The sequence below is a fragment of the Urocitellus parryii genome, chromosome 9 (genome assembly GCF_045843805.1).
Source record: "Urocitellus parryii isolate mUroPar1 chromosome 9, mUroPar1.hap1, whole genome shotgun sequence".
Lineage (NCBI taxonomy): Eukaryota > Metazoa > Chordata > Mammalia > Rodentia > Sciuridae > Urocitellus > Urocitellus parryii.
In genome coordinates, this window is record NC_135539.1 from 136,918,498 (window position 1) to 136,936,539 (window position 18,042).

Sequence of the window (18,042 nt, forward strand, 5' to 3'; positions counted from 1 at the left end):
AATCTGCTCCTTGATATTTCAGATGAAGTGTGTGTGTGTGTGTGTGTGTGTGTGTGTGTGTGTAAATGGGCTGCTGTGTCTCCAGTATCACTAGTTGATCCACAACAGAATGAAGCTTGGGTGTTTTGGTCCCCCGAGTAATGGGCTCAGCTCCCCTGGTGCAGGCCCCTCCGGCTCACGCTCAGCTCCACCTAATACCTGGTGCCCCCGGGGGTGGAAGGAGCCATGCCTCCTGCAGGTCAAGAAGCATCTTTGATGGCTCGCAGCAGGTCAGGGGAGCAGAACACTGGGAGTCAGGGCAGAAATGGGAGAGAAACCCCCCCAGTCCTGAACACACCCCTTACCTGGAGGTTTTGCCTCTCTCCTGGGAGTCCCTACAGTTACGCTGTCACCTGTCTTCTCCTCTCGCAGCTCTGGTGCCAAGGGTTGTCTGTCAGGGTGTGGGGTGGAAATGGCTTGGGGAGCATGCTGGGTCTGTTCTGTGGCCAGCGTCCTGGGGAGGGCGACGGCACTTTTCATAAAAGCTCTGAAGCTTCAGTCTGCTTTTCTAGCATCTCAGGCAGCCCAGGGTGGAGAGGAGAACACAGGGGGTAGGAGGGAGAGAGGAGCGGGGTTCTGCAGGGTGCTGTGACCAGCACGGCACTGGTTCTGCTTAATTGTGCACCTCCTCCATTTTCCACGACTGCCACAGCTCCGTGATGTCCCACCCACACTGGCTTTTATCCCACAGACTATTTTTGACTGTGAACACAGAGCATTTGAATGCCTTTGAAATGAAATGAATGAATAAATAAACAAATAATCTCTCATGGTTTCCTTAAGCTCTCCCTTGAAATGCTGATGGATTCTTTTATTCCTTTTAGCCCTTGTTATAAGAATAAAAACACCCAAGTCTTCCCTGTTTCCCCAGGGTTAGCACCGTTTGCTAAGGTGTGGGTGGGAGTGCGGAGAATAGACGGAGAACAGACGTGGGGCTGTTTGGTTCATTTGCTCACCCCTCTCTTCTCCTCCCTGGAGGCTCCTGGCTTCAGGCATCTCTGTTCCTGTCACGGAATCCAGAGAAGGGGCGCTTTCCTCCTGCCTTCTCCTAGTCAGGGTTCCTCCAGGCACGGGGAGAAACCATGGCTACCACAGTGGGTGTGCAGCCCCAGGCTGAGGGGGGTGGGAGGCCTCCTCTCTCCAATTAAACCGCTTCCAATTATATCTGACTTTAAACCTGAAGAAGGCTGAGGCTCACGTTTTGTGACTTGATGAGAGCCACTTTGAATATCTGGTGAATGGGCTCCATGATCAGTCCTCCAGCCAGATGGCCAAGTGAGCAGGAGCAGGCCCTCAGCCTCCCTCTGACTCATGGGTCTCTTTCACGAAAGGCAGTCCACCCTCCTCTCTGGAGAGGGCCGGGGGCTGAGTGCCGGATCCCCGCGTGGGGGTGGTGATCCTCCAGCCTGACCACCTGGTGCTGTGTCCCTGCAGATTCACCTACACCCTGGGTGAGGGCATGTGGCTGCCCCTGAGCAAGAGCTTTGTGATCCCACCAGCAGAACTGGCCATCAATCCCTCCGCCAAGTGTAAGACCGACATGACCGTGATGGAGGATGCGGTCGAGGTCAGGTGGGTCTGGCTTCGGGGTATGGACGGAGGGCCCGCCCTTGGCCTGGGAGGCAGAGTGACAAGTGACCTGAAGGTTCTAGGTGCTGGGAAAGAAGGCACCGCAAGCCGAAAGGAGAAGTTGGCAGGATGCCTTTAAATTCCCCGCACGCGGTGCCAAGATCTGCTCTTTATCTGGGTCAATATTGCACACCCCAAGGCTCATTCACTGGAAGAAGACATAAAATTAGAGTTTGTAAGCACTTCCCACATACCCCAAGGACTGACAGGCCATAAAATGTTAATGTCCTTGCCTAAGTTTAGACTTCCTTCTTTGACCAGGCGTAGCTTTGGCTCATTTCCCAGATGTGGAAAATGCCCATCATTTGTGAGTTCAGGCCTCCTTGTGTGGTTGATCTTTAATTTTATAAGAGCAAAGCCAGGCTTGGTCCAGTTGACCAGTAGGAGATGGAAGGTAGCACCACTGTGGCTCCTAGAAGCCCCTTGACTCCCACTCTTTCTCCCTGCAGAGAGGAGCTGATGACCTCATCCTCCTTTGACAGCCTGGAAGTTCTCTTAGACTCCTTTGGGCCAGTTCGAGACTGCAGCAAAGATAACGGGGGCTGCAGTAAGAACTTCCGCTGCATTTCCGATCGCAAGTTGGACTCCACTGGTTGCGTGGTACGTCTGTCCTGTTTGGAGGGCGGGGAGGGAAGGCACAGGGTGAGCACAAGGCAGAGGGACACACAGAGGACAATGTGCTGTGACCCCAGTGGTAACCACCACCTAGTGCAGGTTCGGAATTTTCTCTTGATAGGGCTGAGGAGCTAAGCCCTAGTCCGGTATTTAAGAAGTCCTCAGGGATCACTTACGACGTGTTCTCTCCAGGGGGAAATTCCTCAAATTGTAGAGCACCCTTCTCTCCAGTCTTATAAAATAGTTGGTGAGAACTATTTGAGAACTAATTGCTTTTGTATAACATCGATTCCAAATATAACAGGAGATGTCTGGAGAGACCTACCTACAGGTAGAGCAACGAGATGAATAAGTCATGCCAGAAATGGTAGAGAAAAATATAAATAAAAATGTCCAGAACCCCAACAGTGACGTGCTACTTCTCCACAGCGGGGTTCTGCTTTGTTTTCAGCTCTGCGGACTTTGGCTATCCTTAAAAATGGGGTGCCGTTCCCTGGTAGGGCTGTTTGGGCTGGAGTAGACCAAGCTCTCTGCGGGCATGAATATGAAGACTGTACTGACCGTGCTGGCGGATGAGGCAGGACAGAGGAGGCCCTGCAGGCTGGTTCCTTGCTGTTGGTGGCTCTCACCCATTGACACGCTGATCTGTGTCCAGCCCCACCTCTGGGAGGAGAGGGATCAGGACAGCGATAGCAAGGAAGACACACCCAGGGGAACAGGGGGGAGGGAGAGTCAGCCATTGAGATGCGTCACCAGGAGCTTCCCGGTGCCCCGCCTCACTCCAACCTGGCAGCCCTGCTGTGAGGGGACCCCGAGCTGGGGAAGCTGGGAGGACCCTGAGTCGCTGCCATCATCACCCATCTCTAGCACCTGCTCTGCTCAGGGAGCTGCTCCTTATCAAAGACGAATATGAACCTGGCCTCTGGGGTGGAGGTATCCCAGCCCTGAGGCTCCCCAGACTGTTGCCATGTCCCAGCCCTGATTCCCCCGAGAAGGAGAGAGCATGATGGAGAGAAGGGAAAGAGAGAGCCGTGGGCTGGGAGGAGAAGCCAGCAGGGGAACCTAGGAAGGGCCAAGAGCAGAGGCCTATCAGGAAAAAGATCAGAAATCGTGCTTGCTAGGTCATGTCTTCTTCCTGGGCAGCCAGGAGGTGAGCTGGTGTCCCACAGTGAGCCCACCCTGGGCAGGTCCTCACCCTGTTAAGCAATGAGCGCTCCAACCTGTGGGATTCCTCGGAGATGGTTTTCACTGTCTGATGGGACTCTGCCTTTCTTCATCCAGACTTCCACCTTTCTTCCTAATTGCTCTCTGGAGTCATTCTAAGTGCTTTCTGGGTACATGCAGGCTCCTCCCACACCACCCCCATAGGTGTTTAAGCATGCACTACACACACACACACACACACATGCACACACACACACGTGCACACGCACACAGACACATGCACACACGCACACAGGCACACACATGCATACACAGGTGGGTTTTTTCTCTCTTGCTACTTCTTTGCTCGGCCCTGGCCCCTTGGGGTGTGTTTGCCTGTAAGCCCTCCTCTGGTGCTGATCCTAGCCCCTTTCATTTGGCGTACAGTTGAGCGGATGGAGTTCTGCACTTTCCCCACTGATCTGCGAGACGGACTAGCAGGAATAGTTCTGATGAATATGCATTCGCGATAAAGCTGCTGCATTTTAGAATTGGAGCCGCTGCAGAAAGTCACTCAATTACACCAGTATTTGGCATTTGCATAATACTTTGAAGTCACCAGTCCACGTGGCTCCGGAGGAAGAAGCGGGGCTGATTGGTGGACGTGTTCCATTTGGTTCCTCATTGGCTGCGGTGCGGATGGTCCCTGAGGCAGGACGGATGCACTGAGAGCTGATGTGCTTATGACCCTACTGAGAAGAAGATGAGGGACTTGACCTTGAGCCTGACCTGACTCCACTGGGCAATCACACTGTCCTCAGGCCCTGGTGTGTTAGTGGAGGAAGTCCCTTGTCATTGGAGCTAGACCCCAGCTAAATCTGGCCTCCTTGCCCCTGTCCACGTAGACACTTAGGTCCAGTCCTGGGTGCTGCTCTGAAAGGCTTCCCAGGAAAAGCATCTTTTATCCTTTCTTGAAAGGAGAAAGAGACGAGGAATGAGAGATGCTGACTCTTCAGGAACCTGGGGAAGGGGCAGGTGTGGGAAGGCGAGCAGGAGCACACCTGGATGTTTCTTTGACTTATTTCAGACCGGACAGGTGGGATTCGTGCTGGGGTACAGGGGCTGCTTCCCTTCTTTCCAGGAGAGGGGGCACGTTTTGGTTATGCATGGGCTTCCACAGGGTTCACGGGTGCCCAGTTAATCACCCTGTGGCTTATATAGCCTTTGAGGACAGGAACCAAATACCCATGAAAAACACAGTCTGTATAAACCACGATCGCTCCATTACAAATCAGAGTGCTCTCTAAGAGCTGGGGACCTCGGAAGCTCCAGGAGGGTCCCCAGAGCCTGGCTCACTGCCACTGCTGGTGACCAAATCTTACCCATTGTTTTTAATGTTCAAGATGGGCCAGGGTCCCCACCCAGGGGGCCCAGAGCAGCAGTTCTGTGTTCTATAGAGCCCCAGGGGGCCCTTTAAAGGTGCTATATTATCATATTCCTGCTGGAACAATCGCAAGAATTTTAGTGACTTAAAGCTACACAACTTTAGCATCTTACCACTCTGAGGATGAGACTCCCCTGTGGCTCTCACTGGGCTGTCTTCATTGCAGGAAGATCTAGGGGGCAACCTACCCCCGGGCCTTGTCCACCCTCTGGAGCCCACCCACCTTGCTCACGGCCTGCCACTCCATCTTCGGGTCAGCCGCACTGCCTTTCCCCGACTGCTCTTCTGAAACGTGTCTCCCTCTCTCTCCCTACTCTGCCTCCCTCTTCCACTTCTGAGAGCCCAGAATAATCCCGCATTTCAAGATCCTTAACCTAATCACATCTGCCAGCTCCCTTTTGCCGTGAAAGGTGATATGATCACAGGTTCCTGAGACGGTGCTAGAGATAAATCTGGGGGACCCTCTGCAGTGGGTGGCAGGGGTTGGAGTAGGTTGGTAGATGGGACTCCCCACTCCCAGCTTTAATGGGTATCTTCATTTGGGTGTCTTCGTTGTTTGTTTAATATTTGTTTTAATTCGTTATACCATGCAGTAGAAGCACTTTGATACATCGTATATACTGGAGTATAAGTTCTCTTTCTTCTTGTTGGCCCCATAGTCATATATAGGGTAACAATGTCTCATCAGTCTACCACCCTTCCTACCCCCATACCCCCTCCCCTGCCTTCGATCCCCTCTATCTGATCCAAAGTAACTCTGTGTTTCCCTAGCCCCACACCCACTGTGAATTAGCACCCACATATGCGAGACATCATTTGGCCTTTGGTCTGGGGGCTTGGCTTATGTCACTGAGCGTGACAGGTGTCTCCAGCCGTACCCAGCCTGCCATCGAGGTGCACTGGGAAACTTGGTTTGAAAGTCTGAAAGTGATTTCCTGTGCTACCCCAATGAAAGAAAAAGAGAAACGCAAGGCCAGTGTTCCTCATGCTCCTTCCTCATCTTCTCACTCATCCTGAAAGTGTCCAAACTTAAAAAAGAAGAAAAAAAAAAAAGCCTTTTCTTTGTAAGATGTGGGAATGTGCTTGATGGCAGGCCGTGTCCTTGACGGGGCCCGGGGTGGGGGTGGGGGTCTGCGCGGTCCTGTGTGTGGAGCATGTGACCTTCCTGGCCACAGCACTGTGCTCTAATGAGCTTTGAATTACCCAGTGACCTGCTGCCCTTCCCTCCACATGTTGTCCACGATGGCTGCCCACAGACTGTATCATTTCACCTTTCCCAGGGCACAGATGTGAGGAGGCCATTACCCATCTCCCTCCCTCCCCCTCTCTCTCTCTCTCTCTGACAGTAAGCAGTTAGCCTCAGAGGCTTCTAGAGAACTGGGGGACGGGAGCTGTCCCAGCCTGACATAGACCTTGAACTCCATCAGACTTTTCCCCTTGGGAGAAGTGCCACAAGGCTTGGGCCTTCTCGTCACTATTTGTGGAAGGAATAAGATTGCCAGCCAGTAAGAGGGAGCCTCTGTTGGGTGGGAATGGGGCTGCGTGTCTGATGGACATCCAGGTAAGGTGCTGCAGGAATCAGTCCCTCTCCTCCCAGGGGCCCAGAACAGGCTCCCTGCCATCACTCACAGTCACCGCCAACAGCACCCACTCGGTAACCTGGCGCTGAGGTGTGTGTGTCTTAGGCTCAGGAAGATCCCACCAGCCTCCTCAGTGATTAATCAACCAGAATCATCAGTAGGAAAAGAGGGAAAAGAGGGCAAGGAAAAAGAGTTGAATGGGGAAAACCATTTCAATCTCATTAGCAAATTATGCCTTCGACCAGTGATAAGTCAAGAAGCGGTGAGCATCTCATGGAAGATGATTAACCTTGTGTATTTTAGAGGTCACAGGAATATGAGCTCATTTATCAGGACTTCTTGAAGAGGGAGGGCTGTTGTCATAATGAATGGAGTTTTCTTCTTAAGCCTGGAGTTTATAAAATCCCTGGGACGGCTGGATATGACCCATGCAGAGAGCGGTTAATATATGACTTTGGGGGCTCTCTCCTGACCAACAGTTCTCTCTCAAGGAACATGTGGAGGGACTGTCCACAGCCAGGGTGAGACAACAGCCAGTCCTTGCAAACAGATAATCCAAGCTCCTCCTAGAGGCAGGATTTGCTCTGACCACTGGGCTCTGGCTGCAGTGACTTCTAGGAAGAGGGGCCTGGTTTGGAGACGTTAGCTTCTTCATATTTATAGAGTCTGAGGGAACCACGAATGTAAGGATAACAGCAGAAGGAAGATTCACCAAAAAAAAAAAAAAAAAAAACCCAAAAAACAAAAATGTATACCATGGGAAGGTTGATAGAGTAACTCCTTGCAGAGGGGGTCCTCTGATTCCAAGGGTTAAGAAGGAAACTCTACTTCTGCTTCAGCCCTTTTTCCCCTGGAAAGTCTTACTCTGAACTGTAACCCGAGTCTGTTATGAAGGTGCAGTACAGGTAACTTATATGGCCTTCAGCACCCTCACCCTGGACAGTTCATAGTGTTTTGCCCTAAAATATTTGCACCCATATATACATGTGTGTGTGTGTGTGTGTGTGTGTGTGTGTATATATATATATATATATATATATATATATATATAAGAGAGAGAGAGAGAGAGAGAGAGAGAGAGAGAGAGATCATGTGCACTCACCTGTGACAAGAGTGAGAAAGACAAAGAATATTGGGTTGACTTGAGAATATGTTCCAGGAACTGCTTAAAACAGTGGAGCAACAAACCCACAGGGTTAATTTACCGGGTTGACACATTGGCTTTATTTCTTTATCTCACCTGGGAAGCAGGATGGATGAATGGAAGATGACACATGCAAATTCTGGGGTCAGACAGACCCTGGCCCAGAGTCTGCTTTGCCATGTTCCACCACTGGGACCATAAACAAGCTACTTAGTCTTCCCGAGTCTAATTTGGCTCATCTGTAAAATGGGGAAGACAGAGAACACCTGTGTCGTTGGGACTGAAGATAATAGATGTAGGTAAAAGAATTGCTTGATTCTGGAAAGCTGTGATTGTTACTTTTAGCTTTGTTTATGAGGAAAAAAAAAAATATATATATATATATCTCCAACTTGTGCAAGGCAGCTTACACTGACTTCTCTCCAAATCTCCTGAGAGACCATGAATATCAGGTGGTCATGTAGGCACTAAGGCCAGGCAAGAAGTGGACTTGCCAGGTTCAGAATTCTGGAACAAAGCCTCCAGCTCATGTTTCATTCAGTGAAGTATTTGTCAAAAACCAAGCTTGATGGAGCATTCTGGACAAAGGCAGGTGGTGGGGAAGATGGGGAGTCCTGGCTGGTGGCTGAGGTAGCTGGCTGGTGAGAGGTTGAGCCATGTGAGGTGGAAGAACAGGAGACGGGCTAGACGGGCTTCATCTCTGCGTGATGGCTTCTGGCAAGCTTAGTGGAAGGAAAAAGCAAAAACAGAACTCGGTGGCTACCGGGACAGCCCATTTAATTCCATTCGAACTCTGTGTTTCTATGCCAGAATCCAGAGTCCATGCCTGGACAGCCAGGAAGTGCTGAAGCCAGCTCCCTTCTGGTGACACATCTGGCCTAACAGCTGGGTGGCCAAGGAACTTGATGGGTGGAGGGGCTGGTGGACCTGGGGTGTGAGCCCCAGCTGCCTCATTTGCTTGTTTACCATCATCAGGAACATCTGGGTTCCCACAGCAGGGGGCAGACCTTGGAAACTTCTTTAAATACTGTGGCCCTCCAGCACTCCAGCTGCCTCCAAGGGGGGAGAGGGGAAGAGCCAGGCTGGGGGTCTGGCAGGCCCACAGGGGGTCATTTGTTTGGTAAATTGCAGAATTAGTGTCAGCAAACAGTGCACATCCTGCTGTGATCTTTGACTGGGAAAGGAAGGGGAGAGATGGGTTTGCCCAGGCTCCTCTGCAGCAGCTCTAGACCAGCAAGATGAGGTGCTAGGCTGCCAAGAGAAAGAGCAAGCCTTAGCAGGGAGCAAGGGAGGTGTTTCACACTGTTCCACCAAGTTCTGAAAGTTTTGCTTGGGTTTGGTTTTGGTGGAGTGTTTGTCACTAATAGTGTGTGTATGACACAGTCATTAAAAGCCCAACCTCCAGAGTCCAAGATGCACAGATCCCCAGCTCCCCACCCACTCCAGCTGCTTGAGCCTGGGCAAGTCACCCCTCCTCCCAGCCTGTTAGAAAGGGCCAGCTCTAGTGTAAATGTGCAGACGATGTTGCACAGGAGGAGAAGCAGGATGGCAAAGAGTCATCAGTTTAAAAGGGAGCCCGAGGAGGGGTTCATGAATTAACTGGCAGTGTTAATGGTTTCCTTATCTTTAAATGGGGATAATGCAGGGTGTTGTGAGATAAAATGTCCTCAGCACAGTGACAGGCGGGCTCCTCCTTAGTGTTCAGTAAACAGTGTGGAGTCACAGACTGACCAGCCCTCAGGACTCCTAGGAAGCCTGCCAGGGGCTCAAGAGTGGCCCTGTCATGAGCAGCTGTGTGACCTTAGGGGAGCTAAGTCCCCGGTGCCTCAGTTTCCTCACAGGTCCAATGGAGTGGTCACAATTCTTGCCTCCAGGGCATCATGGGGATTAAGTGGGTGAGCGAGGCAGCCCTGGGCTTTCCTGGGGTCTGGCATCTTCTCTGGGATTTTCTTGGTGGCTTTCATTCTTGGGGAGTTTTTTAAGGGTGAAATAGTACAAGGAGGTCACTATTTCACATCATGAGAATGTGGCTCAAAACCAAGTACAGCACCCTTGAGTGTTGCTATGGCCGAGGCCCTGGTTTGTATGCCTTTCAGTGGGCATCCATGGTGCAGGAAGGGGAGGTGTATGAGAGCAGGCAGAGCCCCCCCCCCCCCCCCCCCCCCCCCCCGCCAAGGTCCCAGGGAAAGCCACTCCCCACTTCAGGCTGGAAGCCCTGGCTCTGCCCATTCCCTCCTACTCTATGGGGTGGTACCCACACTGAGAAAGTGCTTTGGACATTGAAAAAGTTATCTTAACCTGAGTCCAAACAACAGCACTCCCTTCCCCTCACCCAAAGGAATGCCTTCAAAGACTTTTTTTTTTTAACCTCTGGACTATTCCACTCTTCTGTGTGGAATGGGGACACCACATTCCCCGACTCTGTCTTACTATAGAGCACCCTTCCAGCCTATTCAGAGGATGCAGCCTTAATGCAATGTGTATGATCTATGCCCAGAGAGAAGCAAGATGTCAAAAAAGGCTATTTGCTTTTAAGTGGAGTCTAGCGCAGAGGAGAAGTCATGGATTGCTTGCCAGTGTTAATAGTTTCCAGGCAGAGTGCTAAAAATAGGTGTCAGTGGTGATGTTCCAGTAGAGAACCCCGTCCCTGACTCACCCACCTGTGTGGATGCTTTCTGATTGTGCCAGTGCCCAGCCGGACTCAGCCCCATGAAGGACAGCTCGGGCTGCTATGACCGCCACATCGGGGTGGACTGCTCAGATGGCTTCAATGGCGGCTGTGAGCAGCTGTGTCTCCAGCAGATGGCGCCCTTCCCGGACGACCCCACCCTGTACAACATCCTCATGTTCTGCGGGTGAGTGGAGCTGCCAGGAGGCTGGCCAAGGTGTGAGGCCTTCAGAGCCTAACCCGAAAGTCCTTGTGAATGACTTGCCACCCACGGCCAGCCCTCGGGCAGTTCAGGAGGGAGCATCTCTAAAGTCTGGGTTGGGAGGATCCTTGGGCAAGTCCCAAAGTGTGGGAGCCCAGCCCCGACTACCTGCAAGGGCGAATTAGCTACACAGTTCCCTTAAATCATCGCCTAATTAAGCCAGAATGTTCCAGTGTGTTTTGTGGAACTATGTTAATTAAGGCTTTGTGACAAAAAGCATTCCATGATCTAAAACTTGGGAAAGATTGCATGAAACTGATTAATTATCAAAGGAGTAGCCGAAGCTTCTCCAGATTCAATTCCCGAGGCCCCACGTTTGTGTCCAGCCCTCCTCGGTGACGCAGTTCCTCCTCGTGTAGGCCCTTTATGGTGGGTCCCTCTCACCCACTGGCTCCTTAAGCCGGCAGGAGATCTCTGTGAGGGAACAGGGCGGGCAAGGCCAGCTCATTCCACAGATGAGAAAACTAAGGCCCCTGGGGTGGTCTCTCCCAAGACCAGGGACGGACTTGGTGAGTAGGAAGATTAAGATCAGATTCCAGGCCCTCTCTGATGTTTTAAAAAAAATTCTGAGATTTTTCTCAAAACTTAAATTTATATCACTGAGTGGAATTATATTTAAAGACATTTTCATGCTATATTTATAAAGTAAACAGATTAGCACATTCTGCTCTACCCATGGTTTTCTTGCCTCCCTCTCCCCTCTTTCTTCCTCCAAGTCAGGCAGAGTGCTTACTCTATGCCAAATACCATGCCGGCCACCGGGCTGCAAAGAGGAGTGAGTAACATGGAGTTTTTACCCTCCAACAGCTTGCAATGAAAAGCAAGGCTGGGTGCGGTGATGCCCACCTGTAATCCCAGAAACTGGGGAGACCGAGGCAGGAGGACTGCAGTTTCAACACCAGCCTCAGCAACTTAGTGAGACTCTAAGCAACTTAGTGAGACTGTACCTCAAAAAAAATTAAAAAAAAAATAATAAAGATTTTAAAAGGCTGGGGATATGGCTCAGTAGTAAAGCACCCCTGAGTTCAATCCCCAGTAACAACAACAAGAATGGTGTTTATAGTAATAAAACTCGCTAGTTGTTCTAGAAGGCAGTGCCCGCTGAATAATTGTTCAGTGGAGTTATAACGTTGTTTTATTGTATTTTGTTTTATTTTATTTCTTCACAACTGAGTAATTTCCCTATTTAGTTTCTTGTAAAAGCCCATTCCATAAATAGCAAGTTGCTCTAAACTTTAATGTTCTTTATAATAACTAGGGCTGACCCACTTCAATTTATAGAAGTCAACTCAGGCAGAGTTCCTCCCCTTTTTGTTTAACAAGTGCGTCCTTGGGCACCTCCTCATGCAGGGAACCTGGAGGGTGCTCCACGGTGAGAAGCATCAGGAGCAGCTCTGCTCTCTCCCTGGAAGAGTCTTCAGTGGGACTCACAACTGGGGGGAGGGGGAAGGGGTCCTGAGGGAGGGGAAGCTGTGCGGAGGTTGAGCGTGGGCTGGAGGGGAACCAGCCAACTTCAAAATCTTTCCCAGAAACTCCGTTTATGTACCAATCGAGGAAGGAGCCAATTCACCATTTCCCATGTCCCCGCTCCCAGGCTGCGCTGGAGCCAGGGAATCCTGGAGGAGGGGTCTTAAGGCACATCTGTCCCTTGGACTAAGGTGGTGGGCCTCTAGGTGGAGTTTCTTTCCTTTCTTAATCAGATTTAGGCACATGTGTGTGGAGCACTCTCCAAATACTGATATTTTTATATAAAGACCAGATCACATACACTTACAGTTAAAGAACTCTGCTCACACCTGTTCACACAAATATGTAAATGATAAATGGGAAAAACTAGCGGTTGAATCACAGGCCTCCTTGGCACCTTTGCTGCTAATAATAGCAACATACAGAGAGTACTAGCTATATATAGGGCTGTGTTCTGAATGTCAAGTGTCTTGGAGCTCAGAGAGGTTACTGAACTGGTTTAAGATTACCAGTGAAGAAGACGCTCATTGCTATTATGATATGGCTTCTCACTACTTGAAACTACGATCATTTGTAGTTCTACCTAGGTCAGAGGTCTTTATATTATTACAACAATTACTGTATATAGTGATAAAGGGTGTTTTAACATCGTGAGCACCTTTAAAGTCTAAATCTGTAATATTTTTAAGGAGAGAACCAAATGAAATCAACATGGTTTTCATTGACAGCTTTATCAAAGAAGTAGTTCTCACCCACCTGAGCTAACAAATGCATGTTCTTTATAATATAACTACAAGTAAGGTCAAATGATGATTTATGAGTCATTGACCCATGTTTACCAAATTACTATTGCTTTTCCATGACAGTAGCTGTACATTCATGGGGGGTGGGCACCCGGAGGCCGTTCCCAGTTCAGGGTGCATGGTGTAGATGCCCTGCGTCTATTTAGTTCAGGGTGGCTACTCGGGATGGAGGAGGAGTTGGTGTGGGATGATCCTGTGCTTGGAGACATTCAAGAAGATCACCCATCTTCCTAATTTCTGAGTTGACTCATCACAGGACCAGATTAGAAAGCAATTAATTTCTTAAGTACAGTGTTGTTCCTTTTGCTGCCTAATTACTCTCCCAACAAATATAGAACCTGGTTCTACAGAGGGCTTGTGAGAAAAACTCTACCATATCTTGGATTTAAATGGTTAACTCATACTTACAAATTTTTCTCCAATGATTCTTATCCTGACCTGTTTGAGAAATCAGCTGACTCTTAGAAAAGAGAGCACTCCAAAGCTCTGAGAGACCTAACTTTAAAGGAAAAGTAGGAAATTTGGTATGATCACATTTTGGAGAGAGCCTCTATCTACAGGCTTAAGAAACTCCGTTACAAAGGGGTCAGAAGTGAATTGGGGTATTCCTGATCTTTGGCCATTCCAATTCTCTCAAAGGCCTCTCCTCCGGATTCGTTGAGCTGATTGCCAGCATCGCTCATTGATGGACTAACTTCTTATCTTGAGTTCTCCGCCATGTTAGGTGCATCGAGGATTACAAGCTTGGTGTGGATGGACGCTCTTGCCAGCTCATCACGGAGACCTGCCCAGAGGGAGGCGACTGTGGAGAGAGCAGGGAGCTTCCCATGAACCAGACTCTCTTTGGGGAGATGTTCTTTGGTTACAATAACCATTCCAAGGAAGTGGCCACTGGACAGGTTCTGAAAGGAACATTCAGGTGAGCCTCATGTCCACCTGACACTCTGGGATTATTCAGGGCTGTTGGTGGGGCTTTTTCTCTGAATTGCTTTATATGCAACCTAAAGTTCTGTATCTTGGAGCAAGGCAAATGTAAGGTGCGGGAGGGGTCAGGTCCTTCTCTCACCTTTGTGCTTCTCTAAGGTGACATTCTTCAAGAATCCAAGAACCATGCTCCCTCTGGGTGAACAGTAAAGTATAAAGAGAGATTTTGCCTTGCTCAGGCGAGGGCTGCAAGGTTTTATAAGAAAGCTACCCCCAAATGCCCCAAGTTCCATCTTCCCTCCGAACAGAAGACTCAGCATGTGAGTTGGTCTAGAAAAGCAGTCCCCAGAGTGGGAGCCAAGGACCCCTGGGGTCCCTGAACCCCTGCGGACCCTCCTGCCTTTTCCACCTGCAGAAAGGCTGCATATTCTTCACCTACTTAAACTCAAACGATACGTTGCCATGGATGGGATTTGATGATGAGAAACTGGTTGCCTTTTATTGAGTCAGACATTCTAGAAATTTGCAACAAATGTACAAGAAAGTCCCATTTATCATTAATATTCAATAGACTTATTATTGTGTTTTTAAGCAAATTAATTTTTAGGATTCTATTTTAATTTCTCATACAGAAAATAGTGATAGATGTAATTAGAGGTTTCTTAAAGCTACTTGGGAACTTCAAATATTTTTACAAGCATAAAGGAATCCTGAGAACAAAATACTGTAAATAATTTAGTTGGAATATCTTGAGAAGATTCTTGGTTTGACCTCTGTCCATATTCTGCCTTGGCTATGGGGATGCCTCTTCCTCAGATCCCACAGGGAAATGCTGTCCAGGAGATGACGGGGACAGTGGTGATGGGGACAATGGTGCTGTCATTGTCATAATATGGATCAGCAAGGGAGCAACCTAGGTCTAAACTCAACTGAGAGGAAATTTCCAAACTAGTTCTTAGAACGGTTATGTGTAGGGACTTCACAGGTGTTTCCCATTTTGGTCTGGGAGCCGGTTTGTCAAAGACAAGAAATATGGCTGGAGTCTTCACCATGGTAAAGAAATGAGACCCAGGGTGCCCAGGGCCTGTTGAGAGGGGGCAGGACTGGGATGAGAGGCAGGGAGGAATATTTCCTACCCTTTGCAGAGTAAATGAGGCTCAGGGTGAGGGGAACTTGTTGGTCCAAAGAGAATTTTTATGTTTGTGTTGACATAAAGATGCCCCACTCGGGGCCGGTCCACCTGACACTCAGAAATGATGTACACCCTGTTTCTAGGCAAAACAACTTCGCTCGTGGTATAGACCAGCAACTGCCAGATGGGCTTGTGGTGGCCACTGTCCCCTTGGAGAATCAGTGCTTAGAGGAGATCTCCGAGCCCACCCCGGACCCCGACTTCCTGACTGGTGAGTGCGCCTTCCCTCAGCCAGCAAGACCCGGCAGCTGGGCGACTTCAGAAATGAAGATTCCACCTTGCTATTTTGGTTTCTATGGTATATGATGAATGCTCAGTTATTCAACTGAACCCTGTTAGGATTACACGTATTATCGTATAGTCACCTGCAGCATGGTTGTCCTGAGACCTTTGCCTGCTAAGGGTGCTCTGAAAACAAATGAGATCATGGATGCACAGCGTCAGAGGTTTGGGTGGGACAAGCGGAAATACCCAGGTCATGGAGGCAGAGAGAGGAGCCAGATTGTGACTGCCACCTCAGTATCTGTCATGGCTGCTGCGGGGTCCTGGGGAGACTTATGGAGCAGTACGAGGAAATGGAAAATGATGGAGTCTGCTGTCAGCTGACCCTGGGTTTGAATCCTGTGCTGCTTTCAGGCTGGGTGACTGTGACGTTAGACAGCACTGTCTCTCTGGCCCTCGGGGTCCCTGGTCCTGAGATGGGGATGGGGACATCTGGGCCTCTGTGCTGCTCTGCGCCCTTGGGGAACGCGGTGTGGGCGGATCAGGAAAAGCGAGAGCGCAGGGTATGCTTCTCCTTCCTGCCCCTGGGAAGCCTGAGCTGGCACCTCCTGGCAGGGGACCCACGGCTGCACCTAGGATTGAACATCACCTGCTAGAAGCCCAGCCGTGAGCCACCCGACACTGCTGGCCGTGTCCAATCCTCCATCGCCCAGTCCCTAGCTCATTCTCAGTTCCTTACTCTATGCCCTCCTCCCTTTTCTTTTCCCTTTTCTAAAGAGTGGACTGGGCTGAAGGTAAGCCTCCTGCAGACATCCAGTTATGTTTCAAACTTCAGACCTGACAGGCATTGAGGTAGGTCCACCGGAGGCAGTCCTGCATGGTGACTAACAGGGTGGGCTCCAGAGCCCAACACCCTGCCACAATTCCTTATTGGCTGTGTGATCTGGGAAAGTTTCTTAACTTCTCTGTGTCTCAATTCCCAATAGGTATTATAATTTTTTCTTAAGAATTGATATAAAGAATAAACAAATTAATATTAGTAAAGTTCTTAGAACCATTCCTAACACATACCGAAATCTGGGTTAACTGAAACGATGTACTAAGAAAGAAAGAAATTAGTATGAAAATTACCAAATGGTTTCTTCTTCATTGGAAAAAAAAACTTAGAAAACAATATATTCTGGGCCAACCATACATCTCTTCAAAAGATGAAAAGGCCACAAAGACTAACACACACATGCACACATACATACACACATGAATACACACGCACACTCATGCACACACGCAGAAATTAAAATATAGCCTCTTTACTGTCCCGAAAGCTCTGTCTATAGCATTAGGGAATCTCGTTTCCTGTTGGCACAGGGATAGCTGAGAAGCACCTCCCAGATGTGTGCAGGCTTGTGCTGGGGTGTGAGGTGGCCCCTACAGACAGGGCAGGTCTACGCCACTACAGACCACTTGCCTCTGCCCCGACCTCCAGCCCCTCCCTCACACTGCATGACTTATTGGCAGAGGGCAGATTCCAGCTCATTTATCGGGCCAGGAGGATGCCCGGATGGTTCTGGACACTCCCTGGAGCTCTCCAGGAGGGGCCAGTAGATCAAAGAACAAACTTGGCTCTGCTACTTGGGGAATAAGGAAGAGACCCCCAAATTTGTTCTCCTTCCCAAAGAAACCTCCTTCTCCCCGTGCCCTCGGGTCTCTCCTAACATTTCTTACTGCAGGGGGAGGGGGGGATGTCCAGAGGGGACCCTGCCTTCTTTCCTGGTCCCGCGGCAGTGAAGTCCAGCACTCCTAACAGCGAGGTGGGGGCTCCTCCTGACCCTGCTGCTGTTCCACGCAGTCTCTGCCTTTAGCCTATTTTGGTCAAGACAGGGAACCACTTTGGCTAAGAGCATGTGTTTCCTTTGACATATGCAGGGGACGCACTTGTTTTTAAATACAAGAATGACTCGAAGGATTGATGATGGAAAGGGCTGACCAAATTTCTTTGATATCATCTTTCTAGTTCTAAAGTCACATTTTAATTGTAACTTTCCTGAAAGGCATACAATGGATCCTGTGTCATTTCACACCCTATTATTATAGGTCCTAGTTCCCATAAACCTACAAGCAATAGAAGATTTTAAAGATAAACTGAGCTTCAGAATCATCTATAACAGCATCTGCAAGCATTCTTTTTGTTTTCCAGGAAAAAACCCAGCTCCATTCACAAATGGGCCTGCCTTCAAATATGTTTGGAAAGACCCTCTTCCTCTTAGCAACTTGAATCACCTTAGCATTAGAAAGAGATTCCTGAAGGAAAAACATCCCTTTCACATGTATCTAACCTAGAAATTCCCAGACCTCCTTGATCAGAGAGTTCTTTTCATAGACAACCTCTGTTTCCATCCGGCAGAATCAGTTAAAGAACATACTGGAAAACACTGATGCCCGTGTCTCCCCTTCCTTCATCGACAATGCTTCAGCACTCCGAGTTTCATGGGCCTCTTCGTTGTTGCATTTTGTGTGGAAATAGGTGAAGGACACCAGATGGGAACTGGCGGCGCTATGTATTCTGAGCTGGCTGGGGCAAGGACATGGGTGCCATGGCTGGTGTTGTGGCAGAGACTCCAGGGCAGGCAGAGGTGTGGGGTCTTACAGTGGGAAGGGGAGGGTTTCAGGTGGACTGGAAGCTGTTGGTGTGAGAAGCTGTGGGCAAGCTCTCTGGAAGGGACGTCCCCGACACTGATCAGGGGTGCACATTTGGCTGTCAGTGGTTGGACAGAGGGCGTGGGAGCGAGAGGTAGAGAAGCTGTGGGTTGTGAAAGCTCTGGTGGTCTGAGTCGGTTGTTTCAGGAGATACTGTTGTGGTTTCTTTTCAGCTTGCTAGAAATGGTGGTGGGGCTTCCCACAAGTCTGCCT

The 18,042-nt window shown here is 49.5% G+C and overlaps 1 protein-coding gene across 2 annotated transcripts in view; it reads left to right on the forward strand.

The window, feature by feature from the left end:
- The window catches only part of Astn1 (astrotactin 1), a 279,960-nt gene that overhangs the window by 195,980 nt on the left and 65,938 nt on the right, over window positions 1–18,042 (forward strand). For both annotated transcript variants that reach the window (XM_026388461.2, XM_026388462.2), the window contains exons 10-14: window positions 1,474–1,611; window positions 2,118–2,268; window positions 10,283–10,449; window positions 13,519–13,713; window positions 14,994–15,121. In XM_026388461.2, coding sequence (XP_026244246.2) covers window positions 1,474–1,611; window positions 2,118–2,268; window positions 10,283–10,449; window positions 13,519–13,713; window positions 14,994–15,121 — 779 coding nt within the window. The remainder of the gene's footprint in view (window positions 1–1,473; window positions 1,612–2,117; window positions 2,269–10,282; window positions 10,450–13,518; window positions 13,714–14,993; window positions 15,122–18,042) is intronic.